At 39.5% G+C, this 22439-nt stretch overlaps 1 protein-coding gene across 1 annotated transcript in view; it reads right to left on the bottom strand.

Annotated features, from left to right (window-relative positions):
* Window positions 1-21051, bottom strand: part of PSMA5 (proteasome (prosome, macropain) subunit, alpha type, 5) — a 44381-nt gene extending 23330 nt beyond the window's left edge. Inside the window, exons 1-8 of the mRNA XM_006899334.1 lie at window positions 21023-21051; window positions 14627-14693; window positions 10540-10666; window positions 7498-7565; window positions 6091-6198; window positions 5913-5971; window positions 4614-4716; window positions 2448-2534 (exon numbers count right to left, since the gene is read on the bottom strand). Coding sequence (XP_006899396.1) covers window positions 2448-2534; window positions 4614-4716; window positions 5913-5971; window positions 6091-6198; window positions 7498-7565; window positions 10540-10666; window positions 14627-14693; window positions 21023-21051 — 648 coding nt within the window. The remainder of the gene's footprint in view (window positions 1-2447; window positions 2535-4613; window positions 4717-5912; window positions 5972-6090; window positions 6199-7497; window positions 7566-10539; window positions 10667-14626; window positions 14694-21022) is intronic.
* Between the last annotated feature and the right edge of the window lie 1388 nt (window positions 21052-22439).

Genomic DNA, 22439 nt, shown 5'->3' with positions numbered 1-22439 from the left:
GTCCAAAGTATGTCAGACAAAGCTTTAGAATCCTTGCCTCCAAGGAGTAGCCTGGTTTAACCCTCTCCAGGATGAACCTAATCATTTTCTTAGCAGTCCATGATATATTCAATACTCTTCTTCAGCACCACAGCTCAAAGGCATCAATTCTTCTCCTATCCTCCCTAGTCATTGTCCAACTCTCTGACACATAACAAGTGATTGCAAAGACTATGGCCTATATGGTCAGGACTGTGAACTTTGTTGGACAACTAGGAGTGAGAAGCCCATATTGGCAGGACTAAGGACTTGACAACACTGGCCTATAGCCATGAGGCTCAAAGGTGAAGTGCCTGCATGTACATTTCAGAATCTATCTTGACTGCATTCTGCTACTAAACTGACTTACAAACTTTTGACTTCCTTAATATGGTTGTGTGTGTTCTATGAGCTTTCACATTGAATTGTGGACCCAGAAAATCAGTAATTGGTGTTGAGATAGAAAGTGGTATGGAAGCATGGGGAACATCTCTGACCTCATGGGAATTGGTTTTTCTGTTACTGATTCTGTTGATGTGTCTATTTCCTTTTGTGAAGTTGTTAAAGGTTGTATATAGCCAGCCCCATGTGGTTATTGCTCTTTTTACTCCATAATATAATAATAGAAGAATAGAATAGAATAGAATAGAATAGAATAGAATAGAATAGAATAGAATAGAATAGAAGAATAGAAATTCTGATAAATTCTACTTGTTAAGACTTTTTCATTTGTACTATGCCTTCTACCTTTATTACTATGTACAAACCTGCTTATCTTGTGTAACAATTTTCTTTCTTTTTTAAAATTTTTATTTAATGCTATTATTTTGTGTGTGTTTACCGTCAAATCGGATCTGACTGGTACTGAAGATTGTGCCTACTTTTCCAGCAGAGCATCTGGTGGATTCGAACAGCACACCTCTGGGATTGTAGTGCAGAGTGTAACAATTTTCTATTCACTGATTTCTTCTGAGTCTACATTAAGGATTTTTCAAGTAAATCTTCTTTAATTCTGTCTTCTGCTCACACTAATCAAACCCCTTGATTAAACAAGGGACCCTATTTTTCATATATAGTGGGCTCAAGAAAGTACATAGATGCTGTGTGAAGAGGTTGTACAACTTGCACAAAACATCTAAATATAAACACCCCCCACCCCCATTTTAGCACCACTCTTTCCTTCTTTATGGAGTTTTATACCTAGACCAAGAGCTGTCTGAACAGAACAAAGGACCACTGCATGGTTTAAAATCAGGAAAGGTGTGAATCAAGGTTGTACTGTTTGTCCACACTTACTCAATCTGTATGAGGAGCAAATATTTGTGAAGCTTGACTCTATGAAGACAAATGTGGCCTCAGGATTGGGAGAAGACTCATCAACAACCTGTGTTATTGTGAGATGACACAACCTTGCTTGCTCAAAGTGAGGACTTGAAATGCTTGCTGCAGAAGATCAAGGACGACAGCCTTCAATAATTACATCTGAATATCAAGGAAACAAAAATCCTCACCACTGGGCCAATCGACAACATCATAATAGATGGAGAAAGGAGTAAAGTTGTCAATGATTTCTTCTTACTTCAATCAATAATCAACACCCTTGGTACCAGCAGATCAGGAGACAAATTGCTTTGGGCAAATCCCCTGTCAAGGATCTCTCCAATACTGAAAAGCAAGGATTTCAGTTTGAAGACTAACATGTGCCTGATACAGGCCATGGCCTTTTCACTCTCCTGCTATCCATATGACAGATGGCTAATAAAATGGATGACAGAAAGTGATGTCTTTGAGTTGCGGTGTCAAAGAAGAAAATGAATATCCCAGGGACTGCCAAAGAATGAACAAAAATGTCTTAGAAAAAGTGCAGCCAGAGTGCTCCTTAAAGGTAAGGATGGCAAAACTTTGTCTCCCATATTTTCGACACATTTCTAGGAGAGTTTATTCTTTGGAAAAAGTTATCATGCTTGGAAAGGTGGAGAGTCTGAAAGAAAGGAAGACCTCCAACAAGATGGATAAACACAGGGACTGCAGCAGCAGCTCAACAGTTTCAGAGATGATGAGGATGGCACAGGATACGACAGGGTTCAGGTCTACCATTCATACTCATACTCAACAGCACCTAACAACAACAACAACAGTGGCACAGTCCATAGAGAACAGTGCTACTAACCTAAAGGCAGTCAGTTCAACCACACCAACATCTGTGAATAAGAAAGAACAGTAATCTCTTCCCTTGTTATTTAAGGCTGTGAAAACCACCCTGGAGAATTGCCTCAACTTTACAGCACTGGTTTTTGAGTTTTTCATTCTTTAACTCACTGGGTTCTAGTTTCTTCTCTACCACGTAGTAAACATCTTATTCAAAGGATAACTTATGAGCATCAGAAATCATGACAGCTGGGAAATAAACCAATAAAAGAGAAAAATACCTCAATGTTAGTTGCATTCAGCTTTTCCTCCATTACTTGTTTGAGAATGATGAGAGAAGACTTAATGGCTTCTTTCAGTGTCATAGACTTGGAAAAAAAAGATGAGAAGATAAGGCATTAAATATGTATAATTTCTCATGCTTTAAATGATTTCCCCTTTATCTCCTAGCTAAAATGATTTAGCAAAATAAGTAAATTAAGCATCTTCATTAGTAAAGTGCATTACAAGTATCTCCAGAATTCAAGTAAATGATAAATAAGCAGAATACTTTCATTCAGAAGGATGGACATACCTTCATGTTCAGCTACAATTTTGTCACTCTTGTTCGTGTACAGCAATAAATCTTTGAGGACAATGAAAAGGCTACCTTACTCTACTTGTCTTTTATTATTTAAGCAAGATAAGGTAACATTGGTGGCTCAAATGATCCAATGACTTGGAAAATTTGTTTTTCATTTTTTAATTCATCTTCTCTACATACAAAATCATACTAATAAAGGGTCACATGAACAGGCATATCAGTACATATCACTTGATAAATCTGGCTGCCTCTAATCATACTGATGAATAGCCAAAATAAATTTTCTTTATTTCACAAAGAAAGTGCCAAATGCTCACTTATTTTAAGAGTTCAACTAGGAAGTTTAACTTGCTACACAAAGCTGTGAAGGCAACAGGTTACATTGGGGGGGAGTGGGGAGGGGGGTTGGTCTTGTTATATGCAGTCGAGTCGCTTGCGACTCATAGCAACCCTTGTACAACAGCCCTCAACTCTGCTCTGTCCTGTGCCAATCGCACTGTCTCTGACACACCCATCCCGATTACCCCCAGTCACTGAATCAATCCACCTCACAGAGGGCCTTCCCCTCCTGTGCCGTCCCTCCACCCTCCCAAGCATGATGTCCTTCTCCAAGGACCAGTCTCTCCTTACAACACATCCAAAGTATGTTAGATAGAGCCTTAGAATCCTTGCCTCCAAGGAGCAGCCCGGTTTGACCCTTTCCAGGATGAATCTGTTTGTTTTCCTAGCAGTCCATGGTACTCTCAATACTCCTTTCCAGCACCACAGCTCAAAGGCATCAATTCTCCTTCTATCCTCCTTGGTCACTGTCCAACTTTCTGATGCATAACAAGTGATAGCAAAGACAATGGCCTGTATCAGACACAACTTAGTCTCCAGAGACACCACTGCTCTTCAGTACTTTGGAGAGGTCCCTAACAGCAGACTTTCCCATCGCAATACACCTTTTCATTTCCTGGCTACTGGTGCTGAGAGTGTTGACTGTGGAGCCAAGCAAACTAAAGCTGCGAACAATCTCAGTCTCTTCACCATTCATCCTGATGCTGCCAATTGGCCCAGTGGCGAGAATCTTTGTCTTCTCGCCATTGAGCCTCAATCTATATTGAAGGCTGCAGTCCTTGACCCTCTGCAGCAAACGCTTCAGGTCCTCCTCAGTTTCAGCAAGCAAGGTTGTGTCATCTGCATAACGCGGATTGTTGCTAGATCTTCCACCAACCTTGACCCCACATTTCTCCTCATAGAGCCCAGCCTCCCGGGGAATCTGTTCCACATACAGGTTGAAAAGGTATGGAGATAGGACACATCCCTGGTGGACGCCCTTCCCAGTTTTGAACCATGCAGTGTTCCCTTGCTCTGTTCTGACAACTGCCTCCTAGTCCAAGTATAGGTTTCTCATAAGCACAATCAAGTGTTCTGGGATTCCCATTCTTCTCAGAGTCAGCCACAATTTGTTATGATCCACACAGTCAAGGGAAGGTTATATTCTGGTACATCCATACCACAGAATATTACTCTGACAATAAAAGGAATAAACTGTGTAACAACATAATAAACATTATGTCAAACAACAACAAAAGCCACATATAAAAATACAAACTATATAATTCCATTTTCAAAAACATCAAGAGCTGAAAAGAAAAGCAAGCCAGATCAAATAAACAGAACATCATTGTAAGAGAAGAAGAACATGCTGACCAGAAAGGGGACAAGCATTCTGGGATGACAGAAATGAACCATACCTTATCTTTGGTGGTGACTATAAGGTTATATACAAGAAAAATGAACTCTTAAAATGTGTGGATTTTGTTATTATCATATCTTCACTTTTTAAAGGACAGTAAAAGCCATGAAAATGTTTAATTACCTTGTGGTAAACTTCTTGCAAGGAGCTCTGAGCACCTTCTGATGCAGAGCCAATTGCTCTAGCATCACATTGTACAAAGGTTCCAGATGGGTCCATGTGAAACCTGCAAAACCCCCAAAATGAAGTAAAATGCATGAGAATGGTAGCAGCTTATGCAACAAACTTCTCATTGAGAAAAGTACAACCACCTGATCCTGTTAACTAGAAAATACCACTGAAACAATGGAGCACAAAGTCAAAAGATGTTTGGTAAGTGAAGAAACCAAATCGTTAACAAGTGTTTAAGAAAACAAATAATTTCATCAGAGACATAGAAATTTAACATAGCATATGTAATTGCCACACTTTTGTGTGTATATGTATGTATGTATGTGTATGTATGTGTGTGTGTGTGTGTGTATATCTCAACTGTATCTGAAGATAAGGATCAACTCAATATTCTAGAGGAAAGCTTCAAAACAAGTCCTGATTATAGTAACATAGTTACTTCTGATTGTTGTTGTTATGTGCCGTCGAGTAGTTTGGACTCATAGCAACCCTATGTACAACAGCCCTAAACCCTGCTCTATCCTGTGCCAATCTCATTGCCTCTGACACACCCATCCCGAGTACCCCAGTCACTGAATCAATCCACCTCATAGAGGGTCTTCCCCTCCTGCGCTGTCCCTCCACTCTACCCAGCATGATGTCCCTCTCTAAAGACCCGTCTCTCCTTACAACATGTCCAAAGTATGTTAGACGAAGCCCAGAATCCTTGCCTCCAAGGAGCAGCCTGGTTTAATCCTCTCTACGATGAATCTGTTTGTTTTCTTGGCAGTCCATGGTACATTCAATACTCTTCTCCAGCACCACAGCTCAAAGGCGTCAATTCTCCTTCTGTCCTCCCTAGTCATTGTCCAACTCTCTGATGCATAACAAGTGATTGCAAAAACCATGGCCTGTATCAGGCGGACCTTAGTCTCCAGAGAGACACTGTTGCTCTTCAGTATTTTGGAGAGGTCCCTAACCGCAGACTTTCCCATCGCAATACGTTTTTTGATTTCCTGGCTACTGGTGCCAAGAGTGTTGACCATGGAGCCGAGCAAACTGAAGCTGTGAACAAATTTGGACTGGTTCCAGTATGAAAGTTCTTCACTCAAATTTGTCTTTTTATGAATAGCAGAGAATCACTAAACTTTAGAAGTCTTTCTTTTTCACAATTCTAAAATAACCTTTTATTTACTTACTATCAGTTCCACCTTAATTAAAATTCCATTTCCCTACAAAAGAGGCAAGGGGGGAGGGTAGAACGGTACTTACAGCTGAGGTCCTTTCTCATCAACTCCTCCAAATAATAGTGCTACTCCAAAAGGACGAGACTAGAACAAAAAATCAAGAGGTAGTTATGAAGTTAAGTGGGCGGTGGGACTGGAAAAAGCAAGTTCAAAAGTCCTAGGTAATCACAGATGTAAAAGTTTAACAAAAGTATAACACTCACCATGGCCCCTGGATCTGCATCTTCTTCTCCAAACTGTAAAGCTAGATTGGACACTGCCTGGGTCACACTCTCTACGGTCATAGTTTCATTGTAGGTGAACCAATGATTCTAGAAAAAGAGCAAAGATTTTCTACTTTCTAATAAGAAAAGGCATGAACACAGTTTACCATCTCACTACACATATCCCTTTGAACTCTGATGAGAAAGTAAAGGCTCAAGTGTGTTGTGTTTCATTTACAGGACCAAGGTAGAAATGTGAGCTAAACTCAAATGCTTAGAAATGGATGAAAGAAAAATAAATAGCTCTAAAAAAATACCCTATCAAAGACATCAAAACAATGACTGTAAGATTATTCCCTTAAGGAGCTCTGGTGGCCTAGTGGCAAGAAGCTGCAACTACAATCCCAGAGGTGCACGGTTCGAATCCACCAGATGCTCTGCCGGGGAAGGAGAGGCAATCTCCTCCTGTACCAGTCAGATCTGATTTGACGGTACACGCACACAAAAATAATAAAATAAAAAAAAAAGATTATTCCCTTAAGAAGCCAGGTTAACCCCTCAAAGTACCAAGTTGAGTCTTTCACAATACAAACACTGATAGGCCTTTCCTTAATGGCCCTATCTTTTCATTCTGTTGGTGTTTATATTAAATGACTTTTTCTTGCAGAAGCACTGACAGCAAGCCTGCAAATAAATACAAATATTTTTATCAGCCAAACAAATTTTTTTTCTTCTGGGATTGCAGTGCAGCTTCCTGTCTTTTTTAAAAAATTTTATTCTTTTTTTGTGTGTACTGTCAAATCAGATCTGACTGGTACAGAAGGAGATTGTCCCTCCTCCAGCAGAGCATCTGGTGGATTTGAACTGCTTACTTCTGGGATTAAAGTGACATTTTTTCTTAATAATCTATTCTCTAGATAGTAGGTGCTCACTCTTTTTAAAAAAAATATTGGTACTTCTGGCCAGTCACTGTTTGAATCATTACTCAGCAGAGGAGAACTTTTATTTGCAAATCTGGTAGTAACTGCAACGAAGGGAAGAAAATTCTTTAGCCTTGACCATCTCTTGCAAAGATGCTCCCACAAAAAGTCCATTTACGAAACATACTGCAGTAAATGTATGAATGCTTCATATCAAAGTCAAACAAAACAAAAAGTAGCATTGAAATGTTGTTGGCACTATTCACTAGGACTTCCTAAAGCTAATGGTTGGCTGACTAGATTCCAAGGTTTAAGTAGTTAGGATTTAACCCAAAAATCACTTGCAAGATATGAAGAGTCAAAAAAATAAAAAAGATATGAAGAGTCACATCTGATAGTGACACAGTTCTGTATTCTAGCCTAAGCCATGCTCACTAAAAAGGAAATGAAGTAGCATTTGATGATGAAGAGATGATGCTCATTTTACCTGCGTCTCCACTCTAGCTTTATCAATTAAAGTCTTAGCATCAGCAATTAGTCCACTCATTGCACAACCTGAAATGCAAAAGTAACAATAACTAAATGGCCAAACATTTTGAAACCTCTTTCATCCACTCAGGAAATACCAAAATTCTGGAGTGAAACCATGGCAAGCCATTAAGCAATCCCATGGTAATATACCCATTAGATTAGAGTAGATTAGAAATTAGCTCCCCAGAACACAAGGATAATTATGTTACAAACAAATGAAAAACCATGTACAATGGCACAGTAGAAATAAAGTTGTTGTTACAGGCAGAAGGATAAGTAGAGGTGCTGATCAAACGTACAAATGATTTTCCACATATCAACACAGTTTTGTTGTTCAGAAGATCACTATGAGTTGTGGTTACTTTGATGGCACCTAACAACATTAAAGTCTTGGAGGCACAGCAATTAAGCATTCAGCTGCTAAACTGTTAGCTATGTGAACCCATCAGCTACTCCACGGGGAAAGATATAGCAGTCTGTTTCCCCAAAGAATTACAGCCTTGGAAATCCTAGGGGGTATTTCTACCTGTCCTATAGGGTTCACCATGCTTGGAATCCACTTGAAGGCAATGGCAATGGGTAAGCAACCCTTTAGCACTTTTTCTAGACCTATATGTACTTTTAAACTAAGTAAACATTAACAAAATTGGGGGGAAAAATAATTTCATAACTGGAAGACTCTAGAATAGAGTAAAAAGCCTTTTCATCTGCCTGTCCTAAACACAATTCATTCTCACTTATTGTTGAGTGGGCTCAGATCCACAGTGATCCTCCGCTGGGTTTCCAAAGCTATAAAACAAAACAGAAAGAGACTATCTACCTTTCTCCTAAGAAGCTGCTGCTGGTTCAAATCTACCAGAGGCTAGCAGTCACTGAGTTAGCAATGTAATTCGCTATGAACTACACCACCAGAGCTGTGCCAAATGCAACTAACTAGTAAAGGAATTAGAAAGGAAGTGTGTCTCCTGATCCAAGGTACCACAATGATGGTAATAACTGTTACCATACATGTTAATGACTCAAATAAAAATCTCCAGCCAAAGTTTTTCCTCCTAAATTTCAGAACTATATAGCCAGGACTCACTCTCTCAATCTATCTACTTGGATGTAAAAGAACCCTCAACTCATCTCATTTACCATCTTTTTTCCCTTAGAACTTAGTGTGAATGTGATCCCAAATTCAGGCAATCTGTACTGGCCAATATGGATATAATTTCCTTTCTCTATTCCCCTTCTTTGATTAAAGTTCTTATCATCTCTTTGTAGAAACCATTTTAGAAGTTTCTTAATTGGCCTCCCTGTCATTACTGTCAACAAAAACTTTGATCATCAGAGTATTTTTTCCTAAAATTCTACAATCATTACTTCATCAATCAAGTGTAAACTCTATTGTTAAAAAGACTTCCAGTCACCTCTTGTCACATTCCACCTCCACAATATACTAAATTGCTTATGCACTGCTATTTTACATCCCCAAGATTTTGTTCATCCTAATCTCTGATGAGGAAGCTCTGGTGGCCAAGAGCTAAGGAGCTGCATGCTAACCCAAAGGCCCACGATTTAAATCCGTTAGCCACTCTGGAGGAGAAAAATGGGTAAATCTCCCCTCACGTGATTTACAGTCTCTGAAAACCAGGTGAGGGCCAGCCACAAGCCGGTTCCACCTTGATGGTACATTACAACATGCTCTGACTAGAATGCGTCTTCTTTCTGCTATACCCAGACACTTGTACAACTAACAAACAGGTCCTTATCTATCAGAATTTAATTCGGCAGAAGCATTTTCTTCTTGGAATACTTTTCTGAAGGCCCTTCTATCGCTGGTCCCAGGCAAAACTAGTTCTTTCTTCCTTAGTACCTCTAGGCATTATGCCTAGAAAAGTAGAGAGCCAGGGAAAAAGAAGACCTCAACAAGTCAAGCAGTGACTGCACCAGTGGCTTAAGCATAACAGAGAATGAGAGGGAGGAGCAGGATTATACTGGTGTTTGTTCTGATGTCTACAGGGCCGCTGTTCTTCAGAGCTGACTAGACAGCACTTAACAACAGCAACCCCTATGAGCACACTGCACTTTCTTTCTGAAAGCTTTTATCACCTACTGCATTTACTTGCACGTACTCCTCCATGACTACTCTATGTTCTTTGAAAACAAGGGTGGTATCCTATTGCTTTATTACTAGTGTCTAACACAATGCCTAACACGTAGCATGCTCTTCATTTATTTATTGATATGAGAACCTTATGTCTACTTTTTCTCAAGTCATTTATTCTAATTCAAAAGCCTAATGTCTATTTCTTTACCTATAAAAGAGATAAGGCAAGCTCCCTGCGTTACCATGCATTCTGTTTCGACGTCTTCAAGTGGCATATTACTATACCACTGTATACGTAATGGGATGAACAAACAGATTTGGAAAATTTTAATAATTAACTAAAATGGAATGCAACAAGTAAGCAGAACTACTGGTCCTGCAATACTACAATGATACTAGGAGTTAAGACAAAAAAATAGGAAAACAGTAAGAAAAGGAGGGAGGAGCTGCAGAGATAATCTGAAGAAAGACTAATCTGATCACAATCCTCTATTATCTGAACCCAGGTGAGTTCAAAGAGCTTTGAGAATTCCTGTTTTCTCATTGGATACCTCTAGTTTTCCAAATACTATCCTCTGCTCCTAGAGCAGGTGGCTTCCCTCTAGAGCTAACATTATATATCAGTGAAGACCTACCACCATGGAAGCCAGCCTATGATCCAATTTCCAGATATTTCAACAGGTCTCACATTTGCCAAGTTTTTAATTAAGCCAGAAGGAAAGTTCTAAGAGTAGTTTAAACACAAATGAGTCTTGCCATTGCTTCCTACTCATATAGTTATGTACATCATCCCAGAAAACCATAACTAACAATGAGATAAGGTTTTCATCCCATGAAACCCATTTTGGCCATCATGGAAGAAATAATCATGAAAGCCCTATAGAAGAGCCTTCTCCTACTCCTTACCTATGTGAGCATCAATCTCTACAATTTTCTCAATGCTGCTGGGCTCCATGAGTGGGGAGGTAATTCTCTTTTCCACAGCTAGGCATACACCCTCTGATGTCTGGATCCCAATGGCTGTAGAACCAAGCTAAAGGAAAACATGCTGTGATTACCAACAGCAGGTCAAAGAACAGTCTAACATACTTACCAATAATTTTGTATATCTTCACCAGTTGCTTCAGTCAGCCATATCTGGTATGCAGAGAAGGAACACCCTACTAAGGATTATGCTGTTTCTGTCAATGGTACCAGCATTAATTTGTGCCTTGAAGGGGGAAGTTAAAGGAGGACAAAAGGCATCTAGAAAAAGGACAACTATAATGGCAATATTTTTTTGAAAAGAAAATTCCAAAATTCTAAACACAGCAGGTGAAAAAGTCATCAAATTCTAACCTTTTTTTAGAGATGGTTTTTACATTTGCTATCTTGATTTACTCCCAAAATTGCTATTTCCCAAACTTATGTATCCTCTAAAAAAGTAATAATTTCTTATAAAAAAAGGTAAGCTCCATTACTACTATCAACATAAAAACATTAATGTGAATCATTCTAGGTCACTAACAGTCTGCAATATAGTTTAAATTCACCTCTGAATGTTCATGCTACCACCCTAACCATCACTTCTCTATGCCTATCTACTTACTTAAAAAAAAAAATTATATCAATGGTATCAACAGTACCCACATCAAGAGATTAAATGCATTAATATACAAAATGATGCCTAGCCCATACTAAGTAACTTATAATAGCTATAATAAACTTCAAGAATTCTTGTTCTCTCGGTGAATAACTCTAGCTTTGAGAATTCCTTTGCCCTCTATATGGGAAAGTTTATTAGAGTTATTTTTATGACATGTCTGTAAAACATCACTAAACTTCTACCCAATCTCCTTATTTTTCATTTACTCTAGTCCTAATGCACTTCTCATGCTATGGCTATCTAGTAAAAAAAATGTTATTTATTTCTTTTCTCAAGTAGAAAATAATTCTTATAACATTATTTTCTATAACATAAAATTTGAGTACATTTTCAGAACCTTTATTTCCTAATCACATTTTTCTTTTCCAACTTTATTATAATTTCTCAAGTCTCACCCAACCCATTCTCTCATGCAAGAGTACAAAGGTATTTGCACAAGTGCTCATCCTGGTATATATTCTTCCTCCTACCTATTCCAGTCCCACCCATCATTGAGAAAGTCTTCCATGATTAGACACTTCCTCCTCCAAAATTATCTTTATATTGTTTAATTAATTAGCGCACAGACTGCCTAGTATGAGCCTCAGATTCCTAAAGGTCTCAGTTCATTTAACATTTCTGTAGATAAATGATCATATCTTATATGAATTATTTCTAAATATATCAATGTGACTTTATTTAGAATTATTATATGAATTCCAGCTTTTTATCATGCATTTTTTAGTCAATGGATACACTCATAACTATAGGAAATTGTAAAAAAAAATGAGTGCGCTTATGTCTAACTGAACACATACATTAGTTCAGTTCCTTCATCAAGGCTGATTAACACAAGATTAAAGGTCTTAAAACAGACAGGCATAAATCTTTTAGAACAAAGAGAATGAGGAAAGATACAGCAATAAAATTTGGGAACTAGAAAGCAAGTAGATTAGAAATTTATTTTGCAGAACAGAGAAATCTGAGTTCTAAAGGCTAAGGAAACAGTGGTAACAAGGACCTGTGGAACTAAAAATGAAAAAAGAAATAAAAACTAAAGATTAGCATAATGCTTGTTAAGAAACAGATTTTCCTTAGGCTAGACAATGAAAAAAGAGAAAAATATCTGCCACATTCCAGTTGAGGTGTTGCTAAAGAATACAAACAGTGGGACTCCAGAAAAACAACTTAATCGATCTTAGAAGAACTAGAACTAGAATTCTTTTTAAAAGTGAACATGGAGAGACTGCAACTGCAGCTTGCCTACTTTGGACACGTCATTAGAAAAAGATGAAATCACACAAAAAGGCCTCTTGGTTGGTAAAACAGAGGGTCCACAAAACCAAGAGAAACCTCCAAAAAGATGGACTGCCAGAATAGTCAAAACAATAGACTAAAACATACTTCTGAACAATGTTTCATTCTGTTACACATAAAGTCACACAATAAGTCAGGGCCAACTCAATGGCACCTAACAGCAACAAGTGTCTCAGAATGTAACTGAGTGTTTGATTGTTCTCTAAATAACATATTAATCTTGAACTCCCAATTAGACAGGGCAGAATAGAATTCATATCTATTTTTTTTTTTCTTTTATCTAGTCCAGTCCAGTGTTTCTCAACCAGGGGCTATTTTTGTCTTCTTGGGAATATTTGATAAAGTTTAGAGAACTTTTTTTGTTGTCACGACTGGGGGGAGGGAGGTTGTGTGTACATGCACGCATCTATTGTTATTAGGTGCTGTCGAATAAACTACCACTCAGCGTGTGTACTACATCCATCTAATAGGTAGATGTCAAGGATGCTACCAAACATCTTATAGTGCTCAGGAAAGCTTCAACAATAAAAATTATCAAGCTCAAAATGTCAATAGCTCCTGGATACATATTGTGTGGATGATGTGTTCTTGGCTCCCAACTTTAAGCATGCGTACACACGTACACACACACACACACACACACACACACACACGTCAGTATTTTTGTGATGCACTATTTTAATTACAAAAAATATCAAAATTCTACGGTATAAAGGGACTGCCAAATACAGCCAGAAATATACAATCTTAAGAGGATAAAATTGATGAATGGGACCTTCTAAAGATTAAATCTCATCTCATCAAAAACTTCTTCCAAAAGGGTGAAGAGAAAACCTGATTGACTAGAACAAACATTTGGCAATACCATCTCAGGTCTCATTACAGAATACTACAGGGCCGCCAGAAGAAGACTGATAACACAATTACAAAATGGGCAAAAGACATGGAAAGACTTTTCACAGAGGAGGACATCTGGATGACCAACAGAGACATGAAGAAATGCTCCAAATCACTGGCAATAAGAGAGATGCAAATCAAAACCACAATGAGATACCATCTTACCCCAGTAGCAGTGGCAAAGTTTAGCAGGGCATCAAGTAATAAATGCTGGAGAAGATGTGGAGAGATAGGAACTCTTGTACACTGTTGGTGGGACTGTAAAATGGTATAACCATTCTGGAAGGCACTTTGGCGTTTCCTCAAAAAGCTGAATATAGAGATTTCATATGACCCAGCTATTCCACTGCTTGGAATACACTCTGAGAAAATGAGAACTGAGGCACAAATGGAGACTTATACACCAATGTTCCTAGCAGTTATTCATAGTTATTCACCATAGCAAGAACATGGAAAATGCCCAAATGCTCAACCACAATGGAATGGACTGAGAAATTATGGTACATTCACAGAATGAAATACTATGCAGCTCAGAGGAGCAATGGTTTTGTAAATTACTACCTAACATGGGAGGGACTGCAGAGCATTATGCTAAGTGAACTAACCTCAGTCTCATAGAGACAAATACTGAACAGGACCATTATTGTACAGCATGTACAAGAATCCAAGCAGGGGAGCTTAAACATAGACTCCCACAATTTGATGAATGGAGGGAGGGATTGGTAAAGAAAAGGAAAAGGTCCAGTGTGAAAAACAATGAACTTTATAAACTTTGTACATAAACCAGTATAAAATAAGTTAAAAAAAAAATTCAAGATAACTTTTGTCTACTTACGTTTCTCCCCTAGGCATCTCAATAAAACAATTCTAAATCCCCCTACTCTTGATTTGGCAGGGATTGGGTAAAGAGGGCTCTCAGCTCCAAACTTTCTTATTCCCTCTTAAGAGCATTTTGTTATATGGATGAAATACTTCTTTCTCGAAGGATTAGTATTTTTATTCACCCTTAGAATTATTTTTTTCTGTTAAATTGATCAGGTTCTTTAGCACTATGGTTTTTAAACTCCAAGTTTTAACTTGTTCCCAAAAAAGTAATTGCCAGCACAGTGTTAGGTTGCTATGAAATTTCAAAAAGTATATTACTTGCTACTATACCTTTATAGCTTCAATGGCATATTCCACTTGAAATAATCTTCCTTCAGGAGAAAAAGTATTCACGCCTCTATAATTTCAAAAAGCAAAGTATTACAAATTGTCAGAAAAATTTCTTATAAAGACACTGAACTCATGTTCCTTGACATCTAACTCAGAAGGCTACACGATGTGCATGTCATTATTCTCTTTTGTCCACAGCAATACGCAACTGTTTTCTATTTTCATAAATTCACAGTGGATTCTATATGTAGATATTCCCCTGCCATACTCCCAGAAAGTCATCTCAGACTGAGCAAATGACAACAGGTGACTCTTCTGCCTCAATCTCCAACCTGGAATTCTTGTAACATCATGTCCAAAATTATCAGGCAAGTCCTAAGAAAATACCTATCTATCCTTATTACATTAATTTGATGTTGTCTTATTTTTTAGTAAAGGTAATTATATTTATCTACTTACTTGTATTAATTAGTATCATTATCTTAATAACAGAGATAAACATACCTCTCCATTGTCAATTATCTTGTTATTTAACATTTAACGATGGCTGTGACGGTTAAGGATATGCTCAGTTTGGTTGGCCCATGATTCTCCGTGGACTGGAAATCATTTAACAATATAATTTGGCAGTAATGATATATGGTGGTTGTTGTCTGCCATCATATCACATGCAACCCATGGCTGACCCTCCAGCAAATTTTCAGAGGCAATAAATCACGTGGAAGAAGACTAGCTATTTTTATTCCATGAAGCAGCTGAAGGAATTGAACCACATGTCTTTGGGCTGGCAGTACAGTTCCTTACCACTAGGCCACCAGAGCTCCCTATGTAATCATCATCTATTGTGATCTGATGTAGTCATCCTTCACTTTCACAAAATGCTCATTTTCCCACAACCACCTATTATCTGGACCTTAACCATTTGATATGTGGGGTATGGATGTAGTTACTATAGCTTACTCTTATTCAATCACTCAATATACATTTATATTAATTACATGTCAAATTGATTTTCTCTTCAAAACACTTCCATCTTTTTCTTGTTGGTTAGAAATCCCTATGAGCAAGCACCAATCAAGGTTTTATCTATAAAAGCTTCCAGCAAAAAATTCTGATACCCAACTGCTGTGACATTAATTCTAATTCATAGTAACCCTACAGGGCAGAGCAGCTGTCCCACAGAATTAGCAAGGCCTACAGAAAACACACTGTTTTATCTTTTTCCTGTGGCTGGTCAATGGGTTAGACCTACTGACCTTTCAGTTAACAGCTGAAGACTTAACCACCAGGATTCCTCCCAGCACATAATGGATACCCTAAAAATATTTCAATGAGTGAAAATGGTGTTATTCTTAAATCTATTTTACAATAGGAAACAAGGTATAATGTTTTCAAATTTTGTTTTATCAAAGTAACTTTTTCCAAAAGAAATAGTACATACAATCCCAATATGTAAAACTCAAACTCACTTCTCTCACTGCTCTCTCTCCAGAGGGTTTTCAGAGACTGTAAATCACACATGGGAAATGACTGTCCATCGTCCTCCCACAGAGAGACTGGTGGATTCAAACCACCAGATAAGCATCACTGTTGGGTTAGCAGTGCAAATCCCTATGGACTACATCACCAGAGTAGCGCCAATACGTGAAACAGATAAAAGCTGACATTTATAGAACATGTTATATATCTTGTTCTGTTTTAAGCATTTAAATAATTTAATTTACTCAAAACAATCCTACAAAATAAGTATTCTAAAGTATTATTATTTTCTAGATGAGGAAACTGATGCACAGAGAAGTAAAATAATTTGCCCTGTCATTCAATATACAAAAGGCAAAGTTCCACTAGAACTTGGGCAATCCAAGTACAGAGACGAAGTTCTCAATCCCTCCATTATATTGCCTCCGGGAATTATTCCAGCAGAACAAGGGTAGAAGGTCCTACTACCTGAGCCTCCTGTTTGCTCTTGAGGCCATTTGCAAGAAAATTTAGGTTTCTAACCAACAGATTAAAAATAACTGGGAGAAGTCTGCCATCAGAAGACCTGGGATTCTTAGTTCTGACATGTTCTAAGTGAACAAAGCATTATCGCTTAATTGATCTAAATTCCTTCAACCAAACAATACTGATCTGCATTATTCACAAAACAAATTCAGAATTAATTACAGTGTACAAATAAACTCTGTAAACTGCAATACTATTAGGGAGGTCTGGTGGCCTAGTGGTAAGATGCACTGTAACCCCGACGGTACTTGACACAGTTCCACTACACCAGTTGCCCCTGGGATTCACAGCCCCTAAACATCTGCTGGAGAGTCCGCTATGAGTCAGTTCTGACTCAATGGCACACCACAATATAGTGGATAAGGAAAACTGCTGTCAACCCAAAGGCACATAGTTCAAATCCACCAGCTGCTCCACGGTAGAAAGATAGACAATTAATTCCTGTGCAATTCACTGCCTCTGAAAACCCACTGGAAAGTTAGCTCAGACTCACAGTACACAAAACAACATGTGAGTGCAGTATCTTTTTCCTTAATGAGGAATTTCCCCCTAATTAATTAATATTGGCTCTATTTTTTTCTTTCTCCTTTATATCCTCATCTCATGATCTCTGTCATGTTCAAGTTCCTTGTCACCATGTCAATTCATCTTGAGGATCTTCCAGAGATCATGAGGATGGCTAAGGAAGTGGCAAAGTTCAGATCTGTTGTTTACAGGGTGGCCATGAGTCATAGCTGACTTGATGGCACTTAATAACACATCCTCATCTCCAACTTTACAGTCTCCTGAGTTATTTCATCTGTATCAAGCACCAACTACATCCAAATCTTTATCACAAGTTTGATCTTTTTTTTGGTAACCTAAAGATCTGTTGAACATTACTATTGGGTGTCCCTTTGGTATCTAACATTAAACATTTTTCAATCAGAAATAATCTCTTTAATACAGTATCATCGCAAAGTCTACTTCAGCTCTTGCTATTTTTATTTTTAAACACCTCCAGTTTCTCAAGCTAGAAAGTTCTGAATGATCATTCTTTTCCCTCTTTCTTCTCCATATTCAACCATATGCCAAGTCCTAATAGTTCACATCAATTCTTTCTCCATAGAATTCATCTTTCTCTCCCTTCCATTCTCAATGTTCTCACTACCTTTCACCTACCTATTGTAAAAGCCGCCTAACTGGTGTTGATTCACTCTTTGTTCTAGTTCAGAGACTTAAATCTCTATAAAATCTCAAATAGATTCTATAACTTCTAAAAGCAAAATAATAATAGCACATAGCCACCTACAGAATTAGACTCAAACTCATACTTGCAAACATCCAACATCTAACACCATCCTCTTTATGCTCCCCATCTCCCGGTATTCTCATAGGTGTATCCTAGGTGCCCCTCAGACAAGATTTTTTTTTTCTCCCAAATAAGCAGTCTGCTGTACCACTGCCATTCCAATGCTCATCCTATCTCTGCCTGAAAACTACACACTAAAATCCTACTCTTTCTTAAGCCCAAACTGCGCCAAAGAAAGATGAGCAATCTCCTCCTGTGCTATTTACTGCCTCTGAAAACTGGCTGTAGTGTCAGCTATGGATTGGCTGACTCAGCACACAAGAGAGCTCTCGCAGCCTAGTGGTAAGAAGCTGCACTGCAACCCCAACCCCAAAGACAGGCAGTTCAAATTGACCAGCAGCTCCACAGGAGAAGCATAGGCCATCTCCTCCAACGAGATTCACTGCCTCTGAAAACCTGCTAGAGTGTCAGCTGGTGGGTCAGTTACGACTCAATGGCACACAAGAACAACATGGCAAGCCCACCAAGATTCCCATAATAGCAAATGCAATTTCTCATGGAAACAACTAAGTATGAATCTAAACTAGGTGGACTGAAACAGTAACTGCTGCCATGAGCTCTTGTGTGTCAGGAAGTTTTGGGGAAGAACCAGTTCTTAGAGAGAGATATAATATTGGGAAAGGAAAGGGTCCACAAAAGACAGAAAGACCTTCAACAAGATGGATTGATACAGTGACCATCTCTAGGCTTGTGCATGACGGAGATATTGTGGATGGTGCTAGACAGAGCAAGGTTCTTATCTGTTCTTCACAGGATCACTATGAGTCATAGTTGACTTGATGGCATCTAACAACTACATACATAGTTATTTCTATGGGAGCACTGGTGGCATGGTCTGTAGTGATTTGAGCTGCTAACTCAAAAGTGTTAGAATGAACCAGCAATGATACAGAAGAAAGGTGGACAAACTCTTTCTGTGCAACAGACAGCCTCCAAAAACCAACTAGAGGGTCAGCTATGAGTTGGTTTTGACTTAACAGCAATAAGAAAGAGACGGGCACAATATCCTACATAAGGGCAAAGACTTTTATTCACTGCTCTACAACCAGCACCTAGAACAGTACCTTGTCCACAAGCATTCAAATGTATTTTAAGACATTCTTGAGAAAAGACAAAAATGATTAATGAAAAGCAGTCAATAAAAAAGGAAGTGAATGTTCACAGAACTTTAACAAAGTATTTCTGATTAGGAAAACAGTTGCTGTGTATACAGCTCAACGCAAAGCTATGTCACCTACACACTCCCAGAGGTCTCTTTCAGTCCATTAATGCATCCTCCCACCCCAATGCTGTCAAGAAGATTCCGACTCATAGCAATCCTACATGGCACTAGAATTGTCCTGTTGGATGTCTGAGGCTATCTTAACAGAAGCAGACTGCTTCATCTTCCTCCTTGGAATGGTGAGTTCCAAGCCCTGATGATAGGTTCACAATGTTTGTGATTTTAAACTGCCGATCTTTCGGTTAACAGCCAAACACAATTCATTCTATTACCAGGGATCCTAATTTCCAGATTGTGTACACAGAATGTTGTTGCTGATTGCCATCAAGTTGAGCACGACTCATAGTGAGCCTATGAACTAAGGACCTGCCTTTCTATAACTATTGTCATTTATCAAAGCTCATAGTTTCCAAAGGCATGTTGTTTAGGAAGTGCATGCCATTCCTGTTTCCAAAGTATACAGAATACACAATAATATTAGGTAAGAATGTAGTTCTTAGAACAATTAACTATTTGAGAGCAGAAGGGCAACATTCATTCAAAACCAAAGATGAGAAGATAGAAAAGGACAGAGAAACTGGGTGAACCAAAACAGGCAGTCCAGGGAGGAAAAGAGGAGCATGCTGATACACTGCAAGAACAGCGGCCAACTTCAAGGAACAATCTGTACATAAATTATTGACCAGAAAATGAATTTGCTTTGTTAATTTTCACCTAAAGCACAATGTCTTTTTTAAAAAATCATACCACCCAAAGAGGATTATGTCAAAATCTCTAGAAGTTATAATTTGAACAAACTTATTCTGTAAAACCGATGTTAAGAAAAGAAGGCAACTTAAACTGCACACAGCGTCTTCGAAAGTAGCAGTTTCCAGGTGACAAAACTTTTGACAGGGCAACTGTGTACCTGAAAAGAACTACAACCTGTTAAAGATGCCTAGTACAAAGGAAATACCTGTTTTTTTTGAAACTTAATGACTTGGTCAAAACTGATCGAAACAGAAACTGAAATGAAAACTAAATCTAAGCCTAAGCATGCACCATCGAATGCTCTTTAACATCCTTAAGCCACTTTTTCCCTTCTTTGATCAAATAAACAACGATCTGACAACTTTGAATGTCGAAACCATTAGATTTGCTCTTCAACACACACTAAGACGGGTTTGCTTTGGAACTCTGAACAAGTCGAAAAAGTAGATCAAGCGGGATGAGCCCGAAGAGGAACCTCCAGAGACCCGCCCTGAGTACTGGCTTGGTAAAGCCAGCCTCAGGTCATGAACATATGGGGACAGAGAAGAAGCTGCCTCACGCTCTGGAGGAACTCTACGTCCCAGCATGCTCTATTCTCAAGATGAAGGTATAGAAAATGAAAGTGTTCTCAAACAAGGGGGTGTTAACTTATTCAATCTGTGACTTCTGTTTTTCCTCCATGCAGTAAGTTTAGAAAGAATTAAAAAAAAAAAAAGACAGTCATAACTCAGCACGAAAAGATGAGAAGAGTGACCCTCGACCTTCTTCTGGGTTAAAGGTCAGAGTCCCGACCCCTTGCAGCCTTCTTCCCCAAGCACAAAAAGGCGCTTCTGATTTTCACACAGATCGGACCCAGCAGTGACTCAGCAGGAGCACAAGTGTGGCCAATTCGTCCAAGCCTGGCTCTAAGCAGTAGGGTGGGTGGGTAGGAGAGGAGAGGGCAGAGATTCCCGGGACCCGCCAGGCTCGAGTTCCCGTGGCGCCCCATGACACGGCAGAACCCAGGCCGCGGACGGGCCAGACCCTGCCCACCTGAAACCCAGACCCAGCCTCCCCCAGCCACACGGACCTGTCGTACTCAGACCGGGTGAGGAACATGGCGAGGGCTGGATAAGGCGGCAGTGGCTACCCAGAGATACTGAGGACCAACACAATTCCTCCGGAACCCAAATCACCCACACCGCCACAGAATTCAGGGCCCTGCTCCCAACTACGCATGCGTCTGCCACCTCTTCAGCCCGCCTTCCTGTAATCACCTCCCATTGGCTGACCGTATTTCCTTCCAAGGTGATTGGGCCAACGTGCTCGGACTCATCCGCCCAAGGAAGGCGGGGCAAGGGTCATCTTCCGCTTTAAATGGCGGGTGGTTGCTATGGGCGCTTACCGGTAAAAGAAGTCACTAGGGAAGCTTTCTTCTTTTAAGTAATGTGTAAACCCTGCGTTGGCAACCAGCAACTTGTTCTGAGACTTCGAGTGTTGGAGTCCTGATTTGATAGATTTCTAGCCGGGACCCGTTATCGCAGCCAATGCACACACGTTCCGTTTCCTCCTTACTATCCGCTATTGCCTTCGTGGATTCTCTGCTCTTCGGACTCTGGCGTAGTCTTTGTCCTCGGTGCTGTAACGAGAATACTTGAACTGGACTTGCTCAGTGACGGGATGTGGTTATATGAGTCTGAGCGAACTCTGTGGTCGAGTCTCTCCCTTATACCATCCCTAACCCTGACTCGTTTTGTGAAAAGTAGGTAGGTTTTAGTCCGTAAGAAAATCTTCACGTTTCCCCGTGGTTAAGATAATTTTGCCAGTTCGATCCCTACCCCAATATAGGTTTCAGATATGTTGTTGTTGTTATGTGCCGTCGAGTCGTTTGCGACTCGTAGCGACCCTATGTACAACAGCCCTGAACCCTGCTCTATCCTGTGCCAGTCGCATTGCCTCTGACACACCCACCTTGATTACCCCAGTCACTGAATCAATCCACCTCATAGAGGATCTTCCCTTCCTGCGCTGTCCCTCCACTCTACCCAGCATGATGTCCCTCTCCAAAGACCTGTCTCTCCTTGCAACATGTCCAAACTATGTCAGACGAAGCCCCAGAATCTTTGCCTCCAAGGAGTAGCCTGGTTTAACCCTCTCTACGATGAATCTGTTTTCTTGGCAGTCCATGGTACATTCAGTACTTTTCTCCAGCACCACAGCTCAAAGGCGTCAATTCTCCTTCTATCCTCCCTAGTCATTGTCCAGCTCTCTGATGCAAAGACAAGTGCTTGCAAAGACCATGGCGTTGCTCTTGAGTACTTTAGAGAGGTCCCTAACAGCAGACTTTCCCATCGTAATACGTTTTTTTTATTTCCTGGCTGCTGGTGCCAAGAGTGTTGACTGTGGAGCCGAGCAAACTGAAGCTGTGAACAATCTCAATCTCTTCACCATCCATCCTGATGCTACTAATTGGTCCAGTGGTGAGAATCTTTGTCTTCTTGACATTG

The sequence above is a fragment of the Elephantulus edwardii genome, unplaced genomic scaffold, assembly GCF_000299155.1.
Source record: "Elephantulus edwardii isolate Elephantulus edwardi_28Jun2011 unplaced genomic scaffold, EleEdw1.0 scaffold00252, whole genome shotgun sequence".
In the NCBI taxonomy this organism is placed as follows: Eukaryota; Metazoa; Chordata; class Mammalia; order Macroscelidea; family Macroscelididae; genus Elephantulus; species Elephantulus edwardii.
This window is presented reverse-complemented; position numbering and strand designations above follow the sequence as displayed.